The sequence below is a fragment of the Betta splendens genome, chromosome 14 (assembly GCF_900634795.4).
Source record: "Betta splendens chromosome 14, fBetSpl5.4, whole genome shotgun sequence".
In the NCBI taxonomy this organism is placed as follows: domain Eukaryota; kingdom Metazoa; phylum Chordata; class Actinopteri; order Anabantiformes; family Osphronemidae; genus Betta; species Betta splendens.
The window spans coordinates 5741256-5765587 of record NC_040894.2 but is presented as its reverse complement, the minus strand read 5'-3'; the positions used below and the strand labels follow the sequence as shown (position 1 = coordinate 5765587).

The 24332-nt window shown below is 46.1% G+C and overlaps 1 protein-coding gene across 2 annotated transcripts in view; it reads left to right on the top strand.

Annotated features, from left to right (window-relative positions):
* The window catches only part of zbtb16a (zinc finger and BTB domain containing 16a), a 101481-nt gene that overhangs the window by 60043 nt on the left and 17106 nt on the right, over positions 1–24332 (top strand). For both annotated transcript variants that reach the window (XM_055514448.1, XM_029174564.3), the window contains exon 4: positions 2682–2768. In XM_055514448.1, coding sequence (XP_055370423.1) covers positions 2682–2768 — 87 coding nt within the window. The remainder of the gene's footprint in view (positions 1–2681; positions 2769–24332) is intronic.

The following is a 24332-nucleotide window of genomic DNA, read 5'->3' as shown; positions in this document are numbered from 1 at the left end:
CACCCGTTACTTTCCTAACTAATAACTTCACCCTTTCGCAATCAAAGAGGCCTTAAGATTTATCACTTTAATTTGGCAGTGAAAATGGCCGATGGCGGCTATTAGCTCGCGCGGGGCCCCCTTTTAGCACTTAGCTGACTAACTAGAGTGACGGGCATCTGGCTGGGTGGCTGTCGGACTGGGGGCACCCTGGATTTCTGTGCCCCCGGTTTCCCTCCCCCTTTCGCCCCACGGTGACCTCACGCAACTTCATTCTCCTTGAAGCAAGGCACCATGCAGGCATTTCCTGACGATTTATATCCCCGTGCCACAAGCAGGGGCATGCCCCACACTAAAATCCTATCCCTGGTCCATTTAGCGCCCGCCTCCTGGCCTCCCAGTAGACTGGTTATAGTGTTGCAGCACCGTCTATGAGGCGGACTCATCGCTGGTATCAGCCACACCCGCGTAAAGCTGATTTACTGTACTGTGATGTATTTTATTACCTTCCTGGGCTGTTCATTCATTCATTCTTTTTTTTCATAGCAGATTAATTTGAATGCACATTCTGTAGCACAGTTGGAAGCCGGCCAGCACAATCACTGTTTGATCTGTTGGCCTCTGAGCTCTACAACAGGTTTATCTGGGGTGAAGTGTAATGTAAATGTTGTCCCATTTATCTGGAACCAACTTGCCACATAAACCTGATTACATATTTTCAAGCAAGGATCTGCTTTGTTGAAAATTGAATTTTTGACTTGACTTATTAAGGATACCCAGAACATGAGTGCTCCTCCAGAAGAGTTTAATGAGCATGCTGGCATTAGTCACTAGGTGCAGTATGAGGTTGGGATGCACTTGCATGGTGAAATAAAATAGTCCCACTTGCTCCCTGCGAGCACAATCTATGAGCTCAGATCAATAAAGGGAAGAAGTGCAATGTAGGTTAGCAGAGCAAGCGTGACACATAAAAATAATAATTACAGTTGATCCAACAATGATGAATCAGGGAGTTAAAGAAGCAACAGGGGAGCTATGTGATTAATGCAAATGAGGGACATCAGTGGGGGTGTTGGGGGACTCTGTCTACATCTCCACTACATGTCTCGTTCTCCAAAGGTTAAGTGGCTGCTTTTGCCAACTAATTCGGCCATATGCTCATCTGTGCATTTGACATTGCCTCGCCATACGCTCGCGCTGCAAATTATGCCTCTTGAATATGCAGCCAATTAAAGGGCGACGCCGCTCGGCAGCTCGGCGCGTGTTTAGCGGCAAGTTGTTAAGCAGAAAATACATCTTGCGATAGAGCAGATGAATCTGAGAGGTAATGGCTTCAAAGGTTGCATTACAGCGGCTTATGATCTTGTCACGCTCACTTGTGCAGCGCACCATCTTTTGCATAACTTGTTGCATAAGCACTCTACTGGCAGGCACACTCTGTCATGTACGCTCTGTGTCATTTCTGCTTTTAGTTGGGCTTATTACAGTACAGGCCGTTCCCTAATGTCACTGTGGTTGCAAAACCACACAAGCCATCTCTCCCAGCATTTTTTCCCCCTGTCATCTAAGAATTAGCTTCCTGTTTTCATTGCGTTCTCTTTCTCTCTCTGGAGGTGTCGCAACCCAGGAGGCAGTGCCAAGAACAAACCAAGGTCTGGTCGGGAGGGATCGCTGTGTGCTTGCGTTGGAAACAGACACATGCCTGCACACATGCACACCCACTTTGCACACACAATATCCAGATGTGAGAAGTGTGTCTGCATCTGTTTGATGGGTGATGTGTATGGCATGTACAGTGCTTGTTGCCAAGCCGTAAAAAGTCATCTGCCTGAGCTTGAGCTGACTTTCCCCCTCAACTACACCCTGTATGAGTTAGCGCCAGACTCCTGCCTCTTTTATTGTTGAACAAGGTTGAACATATTCATAACGTGTAGGTGAACATGACAATCCAGACCGTTGCCCTAGGGCTGCATACTTGATTTACTTGCATAAACAAAAGCAAGAAATGGTGCAACCAAAGTGGGGTATTGAGCAAATATGGCTTAAAGTCAAGAGTCTGAATGTGATATAAGATAAAACTAAAGATAAATATTATTGAGTCCTCGGCATAAAGTAAAGACTGTTCACTTTTAAAATTTTCTTTTTATCTAGAAAGTTGAATCAATTAGTCTTGCAGAGTGGAAGAGCTAAGCATAATGTGCCTCGTTCTTTTTGAGCTCGTCTCAGGATCTGTCACAAATAATGGAATCACGCTGATGGTTCAACTCATCACTCAGGAGTCACATTATAAAGCTAAATGTAGTCTAAATTATATATTACAGTCCATCCATTAACCAATCAAATGCTAAAAAAATAATTATTTGAATCTAAAGCATGGGTTTGAATCTTTAGATAATGAAGTATCTGACTGCAAAACCAGCCCTGTCATAGAAATGATGTTTAAATGCAACGCGAGGCCGTAAAAATGGGGAAGCAAAGCGATGAGCATATTTTTTATTGCTTATTCATTCATTAAATTTGTTATCAAGGTAGAAATCCACTCTTTGGAGCTGCCTGGATGTCCTTTTTGAATTGTATTGTACTTTGGTCTAAAGATGCACGACTTTCTCCACAAGTTACAGGTTTTCTGAACATGGAACACGTGTGCGTTTGTGTGTGTCATGTGTGACTGTACAATAAGCGCCCGCTCCCCTGTCTTGCAGCTGGTGAGAAGGCCATAGTGTGCGACCAGTGCGGCGCCCAGTTTCAGACGGAGGAATCCCTGGAGGCTCACCGGCAGATCCACACTGGTAGGAGCATTTACACAGTCATCCTGTCACCACACCCCGTTAACAAAGGCACATCTGTTCAGTGCATGTGGGCTCAATCAAACACAAAGACAGTCCCGAATGAGTGAAAGAAAAGCAGCATCCTGATACTGTATCAAAGATCGTGCTATAATCAGATCAGGTTCTTGCTTCCGCCCCCAGTCTGCTGCCTGTGCATGTCGCGGTGCTGTCTGTTGTGGGCCTGTGCTCGTTCAGCCTCCTCTGGCTGACCAGAGCCACGGATTGACACATAGATGGATCGCATCAAGCTGGATTAGACCCACTCGCCCTAAATCAAGGCAGGCCCAACAGTAATCAACAAACCGGGAAAACTTGGCAGGCCGACGTTGTTTATCAGTGCTCAGCTATGAAGATGGGAGGACGATCTAGGTGCCAAGATGTAAATAGGAAGGAGAAGTAAATCCCCCGTTCAACAGATGTGTGACGGCCCAGAACAGTTTTACTGCCGGTGATGAACTCTTTAATTTGGGAGAAAAGATTGTCTTAAATTTCCCCCACTTCATCGCGTACTTGTGCTGTGGGTGAGGGTTGTGTGCCGGAGGAGTCGGTGTTTGTGAACTGTAGTTTCACAGCCCCACTGGACCGCTCTATGTTGATCTGCCGACATCTTGGAAAATCATTTTTGATTATAAATAATTAAATTCTTACAGTTGACTAATGCACACCAATATAATAATGCTGCTCGATTACAGTTAGTAGAAAAGTTGATGGCCATTATTGCTACGAAGGAGCCGTTGGCAGCTTAAAAGCAGAAACAACGCAGAAATAATTCAAGTAGATTGAAACTAGTGCAGATTCTTTTTGAGCGTTCATGTTCACAAACAGAAACTTTGTACAAAAATCGGTTGAAGGAAGGAATGTAGAAATCACTGCTCATTTGTGTTTGGATCTTAGGGTGAGCCCCAAAATAGCCGCTCATCATCATTATCATCCTTCTGTGTTTTGTCCTTCATCTGAAGCCGTGACCTCCGGGCTCTCAACCAGAGCTCCTATTGGGTGGCTTCACGTTTTCATATCAGCTACTCGCACCCCCCCTACGGTCGTACGCCGCTCTTGAGAGGAGGAGGTCGGCCAGTGTAAGTCACAGTTTGAGGAGGGGTTCCTCCTGAAGGGCACGGCCTCAGCCAATCCGCTCGTCTGAGGTAAAGAAGGGTTAAATGAGGGTAATGATCCAAGAGCCATAACAGCGGAAAGGAGCACTCTAAATATAGGCATCCGAGTCTGGAACGAATAGAAGGAGTTTTTCTGGGGTGGCGGTGGTGAAGGGGGGGGGGGGGGGGGGGTGCAGAGCCTGGGCCAGACGTATCGTTCTGCCAGACAACTGCTCCGGTCGTCTGGCCCAGCAGCAGCAGTAATAGTATAGTAATCATCCATGTGCTCAGTCCCTGTGAGGGGATCAGAGTTTGAAAAATGGCCTCGGGTAAAATATGAGCGGAGCGGTTTCACTTCTGACTTTCAGTTTCTGTTTCTATTTTCCAAGCTTTTGTTGTGGTTCTCCCACGGCCGGATTGAAACATTTGGCATCCCCCCATTAATAACGTCAGACACTTAGCAGTAATATCTACAGAAACTCAATGCATGAGCTACAGGTCCACCTCAACAGAACGTGTCTGTGTCCACTTTATATTACATGCCTCGATTTAAACAGGGAAACCATTCACCAACTTCCTGTTTTCCTTACTTTGGTGTTGAACCTTCTGATTCAGTTCACGGCGGCCTGCATTCCACAAAGTTTTGGCATTAGACTTCTTAAACGGATTGGTTAACACAAAAATAGAGACAAAATCCAATTTAGCTCTTGAATTAGTTCTTTGATTTGGTCCTAAAAAGTTAATTCCAGCCCCCCCCCCCCCCCCCCCCCCCCCCCCCCCCCCCCCCCCCAGAGTGGGTGGCATCATTCGTGGCAGACGATGTGTTCATTGTCCCCCTCGTGTCTCTCGGTGCGTTTGCGTGTCTGTGCTATTTCATATGGTGACATTCAAAGGTTAAGTATTATTTATGCACTGAACTCAACAGTAATCCTCAGGTTAGTCAGCTGGTCGGTTTCCAGCCGGGGATGATTGATGACAGGAGGGTTGGGGTGGTAAACAAACGCGTCTCTGTCTCTCTCTCACTAATTTTGGGGAGATTTATTCTGAATTTGTCTGTAGTTGTATGTTCCATTGGCCAGTGGGAGCTGTTATCACAACCACGGGTCTCATTAATCCAGCAAATCGACAATTTATTATTTTGGGCTTTATTTTTATTCTATTTTTTGTACAGTGTATGTTTATATATAGTTTATCCACAGTGTGTGTTTATATACATATAAATATATATGAAATAAGGAAAGAACAAAAGCAGCTCCACTGGACTGCACTGTGTTAAACCAGTTTGAGCTAGAAAGCTAAACAAACATGAATTTATTTATACAGAAATGTCTGTGTGTACAGTACCGAAGACGCACGACGTCAGGGGAGGCGTGTGGAGGGAGCGGGGGGGTTACTGTCTGCCATCAAAGCCAGATTTGATCTCTGCCCGCCTCTTGGCAGGGCTTCAGCCCTTGGCTAATGTCCTCTGATGACAATATTTGGCCTCTGGAACTGTGGCTGTTTCTTGCCGCTGTCAATGGGAGCCATTGTCGCGTCGCGTCTCTTGGCCCCGATCAGCTGCACTCTGACTCAGCCTCCGCCTCCACCCCGCTTTCTCCGTCCTGCCTCGCCCTCGGCCGAGCCGATGCTGGCATCGGCGACGTCGTGCGAACGCACATGCACACGCGGACAATCCCAGGAACCGCCTGCGTTCGGGAGTCGTGCGTCGGCGGCTAATTTTCGCCACATATTTCCCCCAAATTGGATGGCATCACATCAGAGGCGCCGGCGCTCTCTAAACTGGGACTCGCCTTTGGGCTTTTGTAAACAAAGAACACAGTCGGCTCGGCTTTCATGGAGCTCTCATCCTTAAAGAGAAACACCGGTGTCGTTTAGAGTTGTAGCCTATTTACTACTGCCTCTGTCCCACATCCTCCTATTGTTATGTAATGTATGCACCGAGACCCACATTTCAAACCCTGGCCTTGCTCTGTTAGCAGCATTTCAAGGCAGGCAGCCCGTTTTCCTGCTGGAGAGTCCCGTTTTATCATGTGACTGGCGCGTGATTGACAGGAAGCACGGCGTAATGTAATGTGCATACTGATACGAGATCACCCCAGTCTGCATTTTTATATTGAAACGCTGTCGAGGGAGGTATGAATGACAGTGAGTGGCTTCCTTTAAAATGGAAGCGGAGGCCTCTAATGCCTGCAGTTACGCTGACGGATGCAGCACGTGTGCTAATATTAGCCCAGATTCAGTGTCACGCTATATGTTGTGCGATGTTTCTAGAGGACACGTGGTTAAAAATAGAACGATGAGGTTTGAAAGGGAAATCCTCTGGGCGTCTTCAAAGCAGCGCGTGTGTGATTTATTGTGCATTATTGAATTTGAGTGTTTTAGATTTAATTTTTAACACACTCGCGAGTGTTCCATGCAGCAACGCACGGCAGCGAAGGACTAATCGAATTAAAGGCAGCGGTAAACCAGACCTTTTGGCGAAAACGATCAAACACATTTCATTTCACTGGGTTCACTTTCACACGAGGATGATTTTCGAGACTAAATGTCGCCGGATACCAAGGCGGCTACTGCTCTGAAACCTTTCATCAAATGAGACGAAATAAAGGAAAAGCGACAAGGCTTGTGCTACTGACAGCGTTCCCTCTGGGAACATATGCGGCCATCGCATCCTCAGCGTCGAGATGAGCAACACGTTTTTTTAATAAAGCACTGATAAACTGTTGGTGAAACATTAAGACGCTAGTTATTGTTTAATACAGACACTCAGTGCTGATGCTGTTTAATAAAAGTACAAGCAGTCCTCACAAGTCAATGTGTCTTGCAGAAAGCCTGCATCTGTCCAGCAGCATCATCCAGGCATTCCCTTCTCGCCTCATCAGCTGCGACCTGTCTTCCAACCTGTTTTAATGCGGATGTCGCCACGTGTCGTTTTCCCTTTGGCGTTTCCAGTAAAGGCGCCTCCCTGTTGTCTGCGCGACGGCGCACGGCCTCATCGAGGCGGTTTCCCTCTCGTTCCGCGCGCCTTAACCTTCATCTCTCTTTTTTATTAGATTGTTTTGGTTGCCGCCATAATTTATGGCTCGTGTACTTTATTGGTAAAGCCCACCACACTCGCAGGCGACTTGATTAAACTGGAGCTCGGTGCGGAAAAGTAAAAGGTCACGCGCGCGGAGGAAGCGGCTCCCAAACTCCCTTATTTATTTATTTATTTATTTATTTATTTACCGGCACATTTCACCTCTCTGCTCTGCTCACGCTTCACGTTGTGTAACGGCCAGTCTGAGCTGCGCATCCACAAGTCCACGCTCTGCGATTTGCATTAAAAGCCGAGCGCCGTCCTGCCAGACTAGGGCCACAGTCGGTGAGAGCAGCTGCCTGTTATTCAGCGCGAGCTGCGAGGAGCTCTTGAAACGACAGGGGACCGCGGAGTCCATGGGCCTCGCAAGAAATTGTTGTCTGACTGCTGGTGTTCCTGTTTATACATGAATCATCTCCATGTGAGCGCACACGCACACACGCGCGCGCACACACACACACACACACACACACACACACACACACACACACACACACACACACACACACACACACACACACACACACACACACGGAGCCCTGCCAGACAAAATCCACATATAATAGAACAGGGAGGCTTCGCTCCCTTTCTTTTACTTTCTTTTCTCTCTTTATCTCCCTGTGTCCTTTTTTAAACAAAGTCTTGTAATACAGGGAAAATATGCAAACCATAGAGTGGCAACAGTGGGTTTAGCCAGTGGGAACACAGCGTGATTCCAGCAGGCCTCGGCCACAGAGTAAACACTTTCTTTTCTCAAGCCAGAAATAGTTTGGCTTGAGTGAGAGCGGTGGAAAGGGAGGAAGGGAGAAGAGGAGGAGAGACGGAAAATGAGAAAGCGCAGAAGGGGAAATGGAGCACGCCAACGATAGGACGGCTTTTTTGTTGTTGTTGTCTTATAATTTAACTTCTTCTCTGTCTTTTTGCTCCCTGTAAAGTGTTTACGGCGGTGGCCTCGCCACCCGTTACCTCTGAGCGCGCTCGCACACGCGGCCCAGGCATGTCACTCAAGCAAATTAGGCCAATGGCAGCGCTGCACAGGGGTCACGTCAAAAGTGTCGATTGTCTCAATCACATTAGTCCAACACTGGCATCTGTTTAGCATTTAGTTAATTGTGATGTTATTAAGTTGTCAGTGAGCATTAGGGTAGCGATAAGCAAAGCAAATATTCTTCCAGCAGGAGCCGGCTGTGCTGCACATGTGTTGCTGCCACACACACACACACACACACACACACACACACACACACACACACACACACACACACACACACACACACACACACACACACACACTGTATATGAATAGACAAACACAGCCCCCTGGACCCACGATGTGCGAATGCGATTCTACCGATCCCTCTTAACTCTCGTTAGCTGTTAGAATGTAATTATCACAGCAAAGATGTTTATGAGGCGTTTTACCTCGACACAGCTCGCCGCCGAAGGGCAGATGTGCATTAGCATTATGACTTCTGATCGCGAAATGTGAGCTTGGTGCGCTTCCTGTCAGTGTCATCTGGTGAGTCAAAACGCTGATTAGCACCATCCTAGTGCTCGTCCTTTCAGCATCCCACTCATAATTGAGCAAGCTGTCCACGGACGGAGGCAGATTATCCATCTGTCCGTCTGCACCGGGCCTGGCCACGGGACCCACACAGGGTATATTGGGTCACAGCCAGTATCAGGTGCTACAGACATGATAGCACACCAACACTCAGATTAATGTAGTGTTAGGTTAAAAATCCACTTTAATGCATGATTTTACATTGATACACTTTGTTAGCTTAGCCACCGCCAAACCCCAACCCTGTTCCTTTTATCTCCAGCCTCTGCAGACAAACACCGCGTTCTTCCAGCCTTCCTCCATCTCCCTCTCCTTGACACTCACTCACTCACTCACTCACTCACTCACTCACTCACTCACTCACTTCCCAAAAGGGGAGTACAAGTAGTTCGAGACACCATCGCTTGCTAAATTAAATCAATCCGGCGAGTAGCTGGGCTTCAGTCGGGCCTCCTGCTATACCCACCACCTCCTTCTCCCCCGGCAAACAAATTTTTCCCCAGATAAGATCTAAATGAGTTTTTCCAGGCTGAGGAAGATGCTCCGTTTGGCTGATGAATACGGTGCGTGGCTGCAGTGTGACCAACACCCGGCAGTAATCGTCCACAACGGCCATAAGTGTTATGTGCAGTGGGCTATATGAATAGGGCATGTGTGGTTTGTGTGTGTAAATGAGATAAATGTGTGAATGAGAATTGGCACGGCTGCATTCCTCTGCACCCAGCTTCTTTCATTGAGAAATACCCAACTGGGCCCCCGCACGGCGGAGCTTCAGTACCGAGGCTTAGTGTCATGGTGGGCACCGCCGCATTGAGGCGACGCCACAGGAAACCATGGGACAACAGCATGTCAGCGAGGGATGTGGTATTCTTACAGGGGGGAAATAGGTGGGTGGGATCCAGCAGCAAATTGGTATGTCCGTAGTGTTGCCGCAGTCGGGCTGCGGGAGAATCCCCACATGGACGGCTCATTGTAAACCAGAGACATCAGCCACACATCCAGAGAGACCAATAAAATGATGTGGCATGGGCAGTGGAAGGGTGAGTAGGGGGAGAGGATTATAGACTCCCGGAGGGTTCTGCGATTCACAGGCCATAAAATGGAAGTCAGCAGGACACGCTGCAAATCTGGCCGGCCAATAACCGCCGTCGCCTTCCTCCCTCCGTCGACCCCGAGGATGTGTTTGGGCCGTACGTCACAATGCGACCCCAGCGGGCGCGTCCCATTGTCGGCCCGTCTTAACTCCCTCACACGCGGCTTTGCTCCCCTGTTACATTTGCGTGTCGGCCACTGTGGCTTTGTTCAGGATCTGCTTGCTTGAAAAAAAAGAAGGGGGGGGGGGAGATAAGGGAAGAGATGGAACAGTTGAAATCAGCGAAGGCCTTCGCCGTCCGGGGGAATAAAAAGGCCGCTTTTGTCGGGAGGATCCCTACTTTGAGATATCCCATCACATTTTAACCTTGGCGAGGCGAGGACTTTGAATATAAAAGGATTCGCCCCAGAGAGTGAAAGGGAGAAAGAGATGTGGAACGCTGGCCCCATGTCAACAATAGCCAGGGTTCTTTTGTCCACAGTGTTATTTGAAGTAAATCTCCCTCTGTAATTAGATTGGAGCTGTTTGTGGACATCTTAGGAGAGCGTGTCAGTGTTAAAACAGAAACACGCGAAGGCCTTTTTAATTTACAGTGCAAATACCTTTCGATTAGTGCGGCGCGAGGGTGGGGGGGGTCGGGGGTCTGCGGCGGGGAGGAGGGACAGTAGGGGAGGCCTCCACTCCTTAAACGCGAGGCAGGAAGATTAGTGCGAGCGCAACTTTCCGCCCTTTTTCTTATTTCGCTCTCTGCTCCGTCTCCTCGGGGTCCATCTCCAGAGAAGGGAATAAAAGCCTCCAGCCGCTGGCCGTGCGCCCCCTGCAAACCATTCCCGTCCCTGTCTGTCTGACAGCGCCCTTAATGGCACCGAGCAGCCAGCTAATGAAAATGGCCGTTGATCCTCACTCCAAGTATGTCTCTCAGACTCATATAAAAGTTAATGTACCCGTGACAATGACATTCAGAAGACCGTTTAGCTTTGGACAAATGCTGAATTTCTTGGTGGCAAGAGCAGCCGGGCACACAGAAATGTCCTTTTACACTGCGTGCAGCTCAATCAAAGGGCACTTAGCAGTGTCATATTGATTATAGGAGCTTAACCCCCGTCAATCTCTGATGGGTCATTTTGGCAGCCTTCCCGTAAATGGCTCCAATGAATAGGACTGCCTCGACAGGAGGAGAGGGCTTTCCTCGTCCACCGTCTCCTCTGCATTAGCGCTGATCTTTGCTCATCAGTGGGCAGACGCTGTGTTTGCCGCTCCCCGCCGCCGTCTTGAGGCGGGAGGACGTTCCGGAGACAAAACAAGGCCCGGATCCCGGTAGTGAAAATGACATTTGGATCTAATGAGTTATCACTTAAATTAAATGCAATTGCACCACCGCCCGGCTTCATCTGCGCGTAAAGGGAGCGAGATACATACAAACCTCATCATAAGAGTCACTTCACCCTAAGACACAGACGCTTTAATACAATATAATATTTTTTTACTCATTTTGTATTTAAATGCAATACAATTTTAAGCCAAATTTGGCTGTTGAAGTGCGTTATGGTGGCATGAAGCAGTTGCCGGACCTTTTCCAAATAGGGGGGGGGGGCTCAAGCAGTGGTGGAGTTGGGTTTGTCTTGGAAGTAGTGCTAGGACAATACTCCAAAAGGAACTCAAGTGGGACCCATTACACCCCACCGAGGGCAGACTCTTATCAGTTAATAGCAGGTTTCCCTCTGAGAGCAGATTGTTTTGATAGATGGCACCTGGTTGAGCTTTTGCCCCCCCCCCAAAAAAAAACCCCACCGAGGCTGGATGTGCTGAGGAACGGAGTAAAACAAGCGTCCTGTGACTCCCGACGCGTTCGCTGAAGCTGCTGTGCGTGTTTGAGACCCGTATTGAGTAACTGCGGCGAGAAGGACCTGGACAATCTCTGCTGCTGTTTACAGCGGTTCCTCCTTATAGCTGCCATAAACACAGGAGATGAGATAATGTGGACCCATGAAAACAAAGCTAGTAAAGAAGCGAAGCCTCTTTTAACAGATTTCCAACCATGTACAATGTTATGCTCTTAACAAATGATTATTAAATCTGCTTTATGAGATCATACGGGTCAATTACAAACATTATCTGTCTGTCTGTTCTGAACTATTTCAGTAAGATCTATGACTCTTATCTCTCTTTGTATATTATCGGACTTGTCCGTGATTTAAGGTTAAATCCCCTTCTTCTGAAAAAATGCTGGTTGACGTGGGTCTTGACGTCAGAAGATGGTTTCGCTATCAGTTGTTTCAAGCTACTGCAGATTAAAGTTGAATGCAGTTCTTTGCTGAATACACTATGTGGAATATTAATATTTCACAAAAGAGACGGATCTGTATCTGTCTTGGATGTTGGTCAGAATCAAATGCAAATTAGTGTCTTTGTGGAAGAGCTCTTATTTGTTTAGATACATACAAATACTTGATCCTTGAATATAATTATTATTATTAATGAATTATATTATTACTTATCACGGTGCACCTTAGCTTGTTTGCTGCCCCATTCTTCCCGCTCTCTTGGCTCTAATATGTAAATGTTCTCTTAAAAATTAATTTAGCATTTAATTATGTATTTATTCGCCATTCTGCCAAACTCTCTGTGGTGTCAGCAACACACACGTATGTCAGCAGCCAGCTGTTTTCGCTACCTGACCTTGAATAACTTTCACGGCCCAGGAGCATCGGTATTATTAAAAATGGGGAGCCAGACGTCGGCTGCACAGTGGTACAACGCAGTCAGCTGCTGGTGATCCAAAGGCAGTGGAGTAATACAAGGGTGAAATGGAGGGGCTCAATGTTGGACAATCAAACTTAAAACAGAAAAAAATGTGCAAACAAACCGTCCTTTACCTAAGAACTGAGGTGACGTACATTTTTGCAAAAGGTTTTTATGGTTTTTATTATGGTAGAATAATAAAATGGTTCTAAAACTAAAAATGCAGCTAAAATCTGTTCATAAAAATATTAAGAGCAAACCCGCTGTAATATCGTCATTATTTAGAGATTCTTTAATGGCTGCTTATAATTATTAGACATTTTTTTCATTTTTCATCATTTTTCTTATTAGAAGAATCATATCCTGGGCTTTCATCAACAACAGAGGTGTTTACTGTGAAAGTAGGAAATTCAGCAACTCTTTGTTCCCCAATAATAAATAAATAATAAATCAAGTGGAAATCAAATAGTTTGGCTGCTCCGATTAAAATTCTGTCTTTTTTTTTTTAAGAAAATTACAAAAGGTATTGATTTTTATTTCACTGTAAACAACTAAACGTTCACTCATTAGCAGATTCCTGACATGTGCATCCAACGTGAGCAAAGCGAACGCGATCAGTCTTTCATATTGAATGAAGTGCCGTTAAGCCTTAATTTCTGGACCCACCGTCCTCTTTACCACTAAAGTGAAAACATTCCAGCCAAAGAATGTTTGGGGGTGGGTCCGCTGGTCCAGCGGTGGTGTCCTCCTACAGTCTGACTGACCACCAGCCTCTAAGAGGTGATTGATTGGGTGGTGCTGGAGCCACCAAGGACCCTTTCTGCAGCTTTAGGGGTTAGGGGTCACCTCTCCTGCAAATCTGCTTCCTTTTGTACAGTCGCAACGCCAGGAGAGTAGTGTCACATCACGCCCTTCTCCTTTCCACCCCCCCGTCACCCCCCCCCCCCCCCCCCCCTTGTCTTCACCCTGGGAAAATGGGGGAGGCGTCAATTAAATCTTTTCTCTCTTTCGCTTCAGCTCTCTCTGTCTTCTGAAGTTGTTCCATTAAAAAAAGAAAAAGCGAATTCTTTAGGTTTAAATGCAAAGAGGCGACCTTTGTTAAAGCTTCCTCAGAATAAAACTGATGATAATGGAGCATGCAAGCTGTTGTAGAAACACTCCTTAATGGATTACTTAAGCAAGCAATTAGCAGTACACCAGCAGCCAGATCTCTGCATCGAAATGGTTTAAAATATGTGTCAGTTGTAATGATGCTATGCGGCAATTACTCTTGGTAATAGATTGATGTGGAGCCGGTTGTACTGTGACATTTGTATAATGCAGAACGCTTCTTTCTTCTCTCCCCGACGCCGCTGACGAGATCTCAAACTACGCTTTGCCGAGTTCTGTGTAATCCTCCCTCCGCACACGATCAAATAAAAAAACAGCCGAACAAAGAAAACAAGTTTGATTTAAAATCTTTGATTGTGCAGAGAAGCGGCGAGAAAGCTGGTCATCTCTAAACATCAGAGCCCAAAGAAGCCCTGTAATGTAATCCCTTGATATGTAGTCAGTCCGAACGGTTTGCCGAGGGATAACATTGCAATTCAGAAAATGTGGCTGGTCCTCGGCCCTCGGGGGCCAAGCCTTTGTGGTCACAGGACCAGGATTACACTTTAACCCCCATGACCACAAGCAACCAGCCCCCCCTCCCCTCCGCTAAGGCCTGGGGTCAGGTGAAAGGCCAGGAATCTCAAACAGAGTAGAAAAGGAGGGAAAAGGAGAAAAAAAGAGAAAGTCTGTCCTTTACATATCCCAGAATGCAATGCTTTGAGCTACTTCTGGATTTGATTTGGATCCCTGAATGAGTTGGTTTGGGTTTGTTCCTCTCCAGTACGTGCGCGAAAGGTATTTACAGCTGCAATCCAGTAAATGCGAGTGAACCCGGTTTAGCCTGAACTTTGAATCAGACTCCTGACAAGATGATGGACAAGACTCCCGCAGCTCTGCAACAAATGAGCACCGAAAAGCGGTTCGCTACGTAAATTGAGTAAACCTCCGAGGTGCCGCGATTAATCAAAGTGAAATATGCGGCTTGTCACGAAATCTGCTTTGATTGGCCTCGAGTTTTACTGCTCGGCGTAGCGAAGCGGCTGCTACTGTGCGTGAGGGGCGTCCACCGTCCGGCGCGGGCGCCTGCGTTCGGATCTGTTGACCGTAGTTGAGGTTTCTCCCATTCTCTATATCCAGTCAGCATGAATGTCACGTTCATATCGTCCCCGTCAGCGACACATGACCAGTTGTTTCCCTTCGCGCTCGTTTAATCACATTAGATTAGCGTGCGTCGCTCCACTCAGGCTTCGCTACCAATCGGGCCATTATGGCTGCGTGGTCGCATGTGGGACGCGAGAGACCGCACGGATGCGCTGTCAGTCGGCGGGTCGGCATGCAGACGCGCCGAGGAAGCGATGGGGTCAAAGTGGGAAAATACCCCCTCCTCCAAAAAAAAAAAGAAAAAAAAGTGTGAATTTATAGCAGCGAGTCTGGGTCAGAGATCTAGTGGTCTCTCCCTCCCACGCGACACTATAATTTCCTGGGCTCCGTCCAGGGAGAAATATGGCCCGGAGACACAAAGGGAGAGCTAAAGATAGAGAAGCGAACACAAGGCACAGTGGGAAGATGTCAACAATTTACACATTGTTTTCTAATTCTCTTCCATTTTACATTAAGCACACATCTCAGAATGCCTTTCATTAAGCCTTAATGATTCTTAATGATGCTCAAGGAACAAATAAAAGGCTCATCAAAGAATCTTTCTACTCTGAGAGCGACAAAAGATGAGATGCTGATGTTCTATTTTTTCCAACCGGTGAATTGTTCCTTTAATTGTTGTCAGGGTCCAGATAGAAAGTCTTGAGGGACCGACAGAAGATGATGTCGTTACCTGGATTCCTGGCATTTTAGAGGCTCCCCTGTTTGTTTTATGTTCCAGATTTCCAGGATGAGGCCAGTTGTTTAGAAGACACCGTATAGAGTTAATGAACAGTATGAGTGCTCTTAGTCAGTCGTAACGTTTCCTCTTGGTCTGATTTTTATCATTCAACTCTTTTTTTGCTGCACTTCTCCAGAATTATTTGGCAGATTGTTTTAATACCTGGAAATTGCTTCAAGGCACGTTGAGCTTTGTTAGCGCAAAGCCAAAATAGAGAGAGATGAAACTTTTAAAGGTACAGCCTGACCTGCCAACTATTGCTACAATATTAATGGATACGTTACTGTTGTTTTTCCTGAGCAGCTCATACTAAAGTTGTTTGACAAAGCACTAAGCTTAGGAAAACATGGCTTCATACATTCTTCTCTTATTACTTTCCCACCCGAATTAATTCATCGCCTTTTTCTTCCATTTACTGCAGCACTTTAAGACAGTTTAAATAAAACAAAAAGTTCAGAAATGCTTGTCTAGTATTAAATATAAAAATAAAATCTCATTTTGTAAAACATCAGCCCATGAAATGAGTTGAATCAACTATGTATGAATATCTTTTTCAGAAGAGGAATTTGTCTCGCGCTTTCTTGTTTTAGGATTTGAATTCCCTTCATTGGCACAAAAAGTCCTTCAAGTTAAACATTGATGTGTTGTTGTGAAGATGACAGTTTGAAATGCCCCTCAACTCCACGGCAGAATTAAAAAGTCATGTTAGAAAAGCCTGTTAGTGAGGCAGCGGTGACCTCAGCGCTCCCTAACAAACACCTGACCCTCCGAACTGCGTTCTAATCTCCATTCTCAGCCATTAACTGCCTCGGTTGTGGACACTGAGGCTGTTAAGTCTTACCTTATACCATATAAGAGGCTTTTTGCCTCAGGCAAACTCCTATGAACTGAAAGGTCATGTGAGGACTCCTCTCCAGTGGGAACCAGTGGTGCGTGAGTGTGTGAGAAAGAGGAGCGCCCCCTACTGGCCAGAGGCAGCACTGAGCGCTGCAGACGACTGTCTCGCACATGTTTCCAGTACAATCACATTACTGCATCATTCCCACTCATCTGTATCGCCTGTTCTTTATTCAGAGGTGACTTTATGGGGCCGTTTTGTTAAGATCGGAGCTATCATCGCCATTATATGATTATCTTCCACTAATCTCTGAGATGTAATAGTCCTGCAGGACCAATTTCTGGAGCTGGATCGTTTCTTATCTGCATTTTTAGGCAATCTGGGGCAGCAGCCTTCTCACTTCTCTCCAGAGATGGAGGCTTAAGATGATGGTCTTTTAGTAATGATTTAATTTCTGTCTTCAGTGAATCCCAATTTGATCATCACCAATGAGAGTTTAGCTCCCTGGAATCTGACTGCGTGTTGAATGTGTGTCACTATACGACGAATGTATGGTGCAACACGTGCGCTCGTCTCAGTAAATATTTTTCCAACCTTTCATTTCTCAGGTAGATAATTCTACCATGAATTTTAATTCCTCCTGGGCACCGGCTCTTTGTTAGAGCCATTTCAGACACCACAGGTGGGCGCATACAGGTGGTTGTTAACTGTCCTGGCACCGAATACACTTGTTTTTCTCCTCTCTCTTTGCATCTCAGAAGCTTTTGAGCCTTGCTGAGTTTCTGAGTTGCCTTTGATTCTCCCGTGCTAACGTGGAAAACGTGAACTTCCTCTGCTCTCATCTGCTTAAGCATGCACATAGTAAAATGGCTAAGTCTAAAAGGCACCCAGTGATATCGTGATAAGTGGAGTTCCCTAGTGAAAAGGATGAAGATAGGAATTAAATCAAAGCTACAATTTGTGCGCGTTGTAGTATTGTCGTCTCTGTTCTCTTTATCATTGGAAAATGAAATATCAGGTTTGTGCAAAGACGTGAGCGTGGCTAAGCATTTTATGTGCACGGCCACTTCCTTCCGCTCTCATTTTCAAAATGTAGGTGATGACGATACACTATTCTCTTGCATCTTTAAAAGTGGCCCGATAAATATTCATTATACAGTGTGTGCAATGTGTAAAACTAGGTTGCTGCAACAATATATAAATAATATAAGGCAGAAGAAAAACAGACACATAAAAAGCAGGTTAAGGAAAATAAGATGTACTATTTCAGCTCATGTCCACTTTTATAATTCAGGTCCTAATTTGTATAATATAGGATACACTCATACAGTAATAAAAAATAAAAATAATGTAATTTTAAATAAATCAAATGAAACAATATAGCACTGTGTTTTTATATTTTTGTTTCTCTGTTTAATTAATTTATTTTTTAATAAATTCAGTATTAAATTTTCCATGAGGCCACCGTCATTAATCCAAAATCCATCTAATGAATATTTTTTCAGTGTTATACAATTAATTCTGGAATGACAAATAAAATAATGGCAAATATTTCAAATGGCTTCTGCTTGATTTTAAATAAGATGTAAATGTGATACAGTACATACATTTTGAAATAATGTCACTGGGTAGATTATAAAAAAATGTTAATATTATATTTCCCCATAGTTCTCATCCTGTGTTTATATTAGCAGCTGTTTGTTCCTCTGCTAAAGCAGCACTTTTTCTCAGTTTAATATTTATAAGCTTTTTACCATTTTCATCATTACTGTATATGAAAGCACATCACTATACTGTCTGTAGGACCAGCAGAGGATGCAAATGAAAGAAACGACGCCAAGACCTCATCCTGCTTGTAATGGAGAGAGCGAACAGCTCTGTGCACAATCCCCCAACCTCCAAATCAATTTCCTTTAAATGGAATTAAGTGAGATTGAGGCACACCACTGTATTAGCTCTTCAAAACACAACCCTCCCAGCAACTTTAAAAACACACACTGCGCCTCCCGCTCTCCGACGGCTGCAGCTTTCTCCTGGATGGAGTTTGATCGACGCACGGCTGATCTATAAATAAAGGCTTTTCTTCTTACCCGCAAAGTCCTGTCAGCCGCTCGCAGTTTGGCTCCAAGGTCACAGCTGTCTGAACTCGCCTTTATAGCGTCCATTCACCACTTGTTTGGGAAATGGCTTTAAATGCACTTAAAGCAAATGCAAATGTGTTCGATGGAAATGGACACAAAACCAACAAATGAATGCATATCCTAAAGTGCTGCGGTGCAGTGGAGTAAGCCCACCTCAATGCCTTTTTAATACCTATAATCACCCAATTAACTTATATACACAGGCATCACAGTAAGTGAATGGTATCAGCCAGATGTTCCACACAAATGGCTTGATATGAATCATTACGTTTGTTGAAAGCACATCATGGTGTGGTTAGTAGTTTAGCAAACTAAACCTATCTGCTGGATTAATAAAAAAAAATCTAAGTTCAAATGATCAAGATTTCACACACCCCAAGCAGGTTATATAGTTCTTATACAGAAATATTTAGATGCTTAAAACCAGAATCCTAAATATTTTCTTAGCAAAGACTCGGGTAGAAGTTGACCTCCGTCGCCCTCATAAACAGAAAAACGTGGCGTCGCCCGCGGGATGTGCCTTTCTCGTGGCCTGTTGACAACTGTTTTGCCGCGCGGCCGTCACCTGCGCGGCGTTGTCCCGGCCGCGCGGCGAGAAGCGGCCTGTGTGCGCACAAAATGTGATCCTGGCCAACAATGGGAGCTTGTAGCGCTCTGTGACTTCTCCCGCAGACTCCCGGCCCCCGTGCTCATCCTCCGCCGCTCCCAACAAAGGGCCTGCGTTAACTACATTAAGCCGGCCGAGAAGCATGCCTTCCCCATTGTACCTAATGCCTTTATCGTGCAGGAGCCGTTTGGCTATGCTTCTCCCTCAGCATTCACGTATGATTTGCTGGTGAGCTTCCAGATCTCAGATAGTCTCCTTCTCCCAATCCCAGTGCCCCCCATCCCCGACCCACCCCTCCCTTCCATTCTTCCCAAGGTGTGTGAGAAAGCAAAACAAACACCCCGTGTGTGTGTGTGTGTGTGTGTGTGTGTGTGTGTGTGTGTGTGTGTGTGTGTGTGTGTGTGTGTGTGTGTGTGTGTGTGTGTGTGTGTGTGTGTGTGTGTGTGTGTGTGTGTGTGTGTGTGTGTGCGTGCGTGCGTGCGTGCGTGCGTGCGTGCGTGCGTGCGTGCGTGCGTGCGTGCGTGCGTGTGTGTGTGTGACAGTGGACTAAGGTGCTAAAAGCCTTTTGTTGAGCGGGACAGACGATGTCAGCAGCCACAGAGAGGAGAAAAAGTGAGGGGGGAGCCAGGGTCATTTAGCTTTAGCCTTTTTGTGTGCGCCTGTGTATGTGTGTATGGGTCCGAGGACCTAAGAGCCTGTGACTAATGTGGGTTTGCAACCCTGTCCCCCCGGCCCCCCCTTTTCCTTTTACATTGTCTGCCCCCACTGTCCAGATGGCCAGTGAGAAGAATAAATCCTGGGAAGGTGAGGAGAGATTTGAAATTCCACTACAGGACACGGGGTAAAGGTGGAGGGGGGGGGATGGGGGGGGGGCAAAGGGAGGTTGACAGGGTTTGGGTGGAGTTGGGCAGGTCACTCCCATGGGGCCCTGGAACCCTTTCTATTCTAAGGGGGCAGAGGGTGATCATAGTGACCCTGGTGATCACCAATTGTTTTTTACAGCTTTAATGACAATGAAGTTGTAAATGTACAGTAGACAACATTTGAAAGAACAGTAAAGGAAACAAACAGTGTTTTTAAGCAACCTATAATGTTGGTGGGAAGGTTTACGAAACCGATGGAGCTGGAAAAGATGGAAAAGATGAAGGAAAAAGTCTTTCCCCTTTTTTCTTTCCCTTCAACTCTCCAAAACAAACCTAATTTTATTGTACAGAGAGTTTAGTTTTGGTTCGTTTACATCATTTCATCCCTTCACTTCCTTATTAATATACATAGTTTACATAGGTTCTGTGTGCAGCTCTCTGCAGGTTTTAAACCTCTTATTTTTGAACCCAGTAAATCAGCATCTCAGATCTGAAAGATTTCTCCTTCTTTTTTCCCCCCGTGTTCGAGATCATTAATCTTGGTGACAGGGATTTACATCAGCCGAGAGATTCACTGATATATTTAGAGTGAAAATGTCTCCATTTCCTGTTAAAGAGAAAAATAGGACTGCACTCAAATGTGGTGCTTCATCTGTAAACACACAATTGAGCATTTTATGTGGAGAAAACAGGGTTTACAAATGACCGAGCTGTGCAGATTTCTCCGTGGGATACTCGAACCTCCCACTGAATGTTGTCATTTATTTTCATTGGTTTCCTGCAGTAATGGACTTCGCTTGAACAACATCTTTGTATTTAACCTTGAGAATAAGTGCATATGCGCATTTACGTAGTCGCAGACACACACACTTAACTATGATAACGCTCATCTCACTTACTATTTTTCTTTCTAAATAGCGCATATTGCTAAGCTTTTTGCAATTTCACAAGGGTCACGATGTAAGTTAAGCATTTTAATTCCGCACTCAATCAGTCATGTTCTATTAACCAAGGTTATTTCGGAGCGCGGATATTTGTCTTGTGGCCTGGAACCGTCTTCAATGTGCGTCTTTATGCGAGTTCGGTTCCTCCTCGGTGGCCCCTGCTGGCCCTTCACCAGTCGTACATCCCTGGCCAGGCGCCTCCGGTGAAACAGAACCGACCCCCCCCACACACACACACACACACACACACACCACCACCCCCACCCCCTCGCTCGACCGGCAGGGGAAGAGGGAGCCAGTTGTCAGGGCCAGGCTGGCTGAGAGTTAGGGAGGCCAGCTGTAGCACAGGAGCTGTTCCCTCTCATTTCCACTTCATTTATCTGCCCCCCCCCCCCCTCCTCCTCCATCCATCCATCTCTCCATCCATCTCGCCCTTCTTTTTCCTCCTCTTCCTCCCTCTGCCAGTGGACCAGCGCTCCCTCCACGCCGAGCTCCGCCGTGCCCAGTCAGCTGTGGCCGAGCAAATGGCATCTCTTTGTTTCTTCATTTAGTTTCTTCTTGTAGTTTAAGTGCAGCCGTGTTTGTTTTGAAGCGGTAAATATATACAAGTCATTGCTCGTGGTTTTTGTGTTTCTTTATGAAACGTTAAGACCTTTTAGTCGTATATGGCCGTTAGAATAAAGGAGTAGAAGTAAACCAAGGAGTTTATAACATGGTTTAAGGGACTGCACAGCAGGAGACTGGGTGGAGTATTTTGCCTATTAAAATTCTAGCTATAATAAACATAAGTACATCATTTTTAGATTTGACCCACTGTAGAGCCGAGCCAGGTCCAGACAGAGAACTCTCTCTGTTTCCTTCTCCCCCTCCCTCCTCTCCTTGGTATGAATCTGCCGTATCTCATTCCCCAGTGCTAATTCCAATTTAATTGCCAGTAGCCCGAAGCCTCCTCAATAGGAGTAACAAATGGTTTGATTCTGTAGACTTCATCAGACTGCATTTTAAATGCGACACAGTAACCCGGTGCGAATGCCAATGAAGCCTGGCGAGCGGCTCCTCTGTTTACTAATTATCCTTTTTCTTACTCCGAGCCACACTGCACAAGTTGTCTGATTAAATCGGATTTGTGGGAATTGGAGGTTGGGGTAGGTGGGTGCTCCGGTGGCGGGGGGCGGGGGGGTGGGGGGTAGACGCGGGAGGCGGCGCCGGCGCGGGTCCGCTTCCCTAAAGGAGCCGCGCGTCCGGAGCGAGGCCTGTGCGTAAAGCATCGCGAAGGGCGCCGCCATCGATTCCCAGCACGCGTCGTTTATGATCTTTACAGTCAGCGTGGCGGCGAGGGGGAAAACAAACACATGCTGCTAAATAAATTCTACTGACATTTCCAAATTTACATCCACTGCAGTCACGCAGCGAAGGGGTTTTAGACTTTTAGAGGGGGATGGGACGTGTATTTGAACAGAGGAAGACGAGTGCTGATTAAGTGTCTGCAACACTACATATAAAGCAACATGAAGCGTCTTCATCTCAGAATGAACATCACATGCTGTAAATACTTTCCATACATCAACGGGTCCATAAGCTACAGTGATTGAATCACTCCTGTTGTGTGTTTGTTTTGTTCTAAAATCAAAGCATATTTGCCGTGAGCCTCCTTAATAATGTGTTACCGTCCGTCACGACGGCCTACAGATTCTGAGTAAGCACTACAATTTGAGTAATAACGAGCAAATAGCGGTGAAGTGCTCCACTTGCTACAGTAGGGAGGAAATATGGCGAGGCGCTGATGTTGTGCGGATGAGGAAATTTGCACTGCTATAAAGACCTCTCCCTGTCAACTAAATGGCCAGTTGAGCTGCCATATGGTTGTGCTGACATTATCTCTGGGTAATTAATATGGCATCTCGCCTGGCATCTGGTGGCATTAATCTAGCTGGGAGCAGTTCATCTTACAATGTCAGCGCCGCTGCGGGCCCGACGTGAATTATCGCTGCCCGACGGAACCGGGAGGCAGCGCGGAGACAATGCGGCGCGCAGCCGAGCCGCTCTCGGAGGCTTGTTGACTTTGTGCTATTGCGGCGTCTTAAAATAAAACGGGGTCCGCGCTCGCGCTTGCTAATGAACGATGCGAAAAGCGATGGGTCCTTTGATCTCGTGCCTCATTTGGAGAAGCTCCCAAGTCACTGTTGGATTGATCACGTCACTGCATCTGTATGGTTTTTCTGAAGAATCCATTCCTGTTCAAAGCCTGTTATTTTTAAATGTGATATAATAATTATTTCATAGTTAAGACGTTTCTAGGCTCGTTGGCTTCCTGTGTTTTTAGTCTGATGCTTCCTTATTTGGATCATTTCTAGATGCATTTTAAGCTGTTTTCAGTTCAAATGTTGTTGCTTTTTATGTTAAAAAGCAAATAAATAAAGTCTCTCTTCTCAAGACGTGTCCATAACTGGGAATTCTTCTAACCTCTAATCTGCGCCTGGCGAGAAGTAAACATGTTCCACTTTGTTGTGTGGGTCCAGTGGTTTTTGCCTGCGTGCAGATGCAGACTTCTCTCTGTCTTTTCTGAAGTTCTTCCTCCCTCCTCCTGTTTGATCAATAACGACGGCCTCTGTGAAGCGCTTTTAAATGAATTAGCAGCCGCACACGCGTCGCATCTTTCTCTCCTTCTGCAGCGTCTACCTGTTCGCGCGCCGTCGTTGTGTGTCTGAGGATCGAGCTGCGATAAAGAGTGAGGGGCGGGAAATATCATCCAAAGCAACAAGTTCCAGCTCTTAGCAAGATGAATTCAAGGTTAAAAACAAGGTTGTTTCTTTGCTTGGATTCCTCCCTGTTTGTGTTTAGTTTGGAACCGGCGATGATTTGGAGTGATGTAATTTTGATGCAACGCATGTTATGTAAAGGACTTGAGCAGCTCATCGCCTCCTGCGTCTGTTACCTTTAGCGCTCGGCCAATCAGGACGGACAGATAAATGAGAGTGGCTGCGTGGCTTTGTGGGCGCAGCCATGTTTTGTTCCCCGCCGCTTTCATCGATTTTCAGCGTAACTGTTAAAGACGTTATTAAAGATGAGCTCCTGCTTCAGCGCATGTGTGGCCCCTGCTCGCTTGTGCAAGTTCACCGGCTATAGGTGTTTTTCAGTCACGGCAGGATCTCGATCATCGCTTCAGAGATAATGACCATCTGTGGGGAAGATTATGTCGTCTTATGCCGCAATTAAACTTTCTTAACCTCCTAAACCACAAAACCGCTTTTAATTTGCTCCTAGTTTGAGTTAGAAAAGCGTGTGTGTGTGTGTGTGTGTGTGTGTGTGTGTGTGTGTGTGTGTGTGTGTGTGTGTGTGTGTGTGTGTGTGTGTGTGTGTGTGTGTGTGTGTGTGATTTACCGCAGCACTGGTTGGGGATTGGGTCACTGTGTGGTAAGCATTAGATGTAATGGTCCATAGCAACAGCGTTGTTCTGTTGCCGTGGAACCGGCTCCGTGTGAGGCACATGCATGTACATCAGCTTCTCATCCGGGACCTGTTCTGATCCGAACGGGGCTCAATTACAGAAGGCAGGTATTTGTTTGCTGGTGACGAGCGGCGTTGCTGCAAA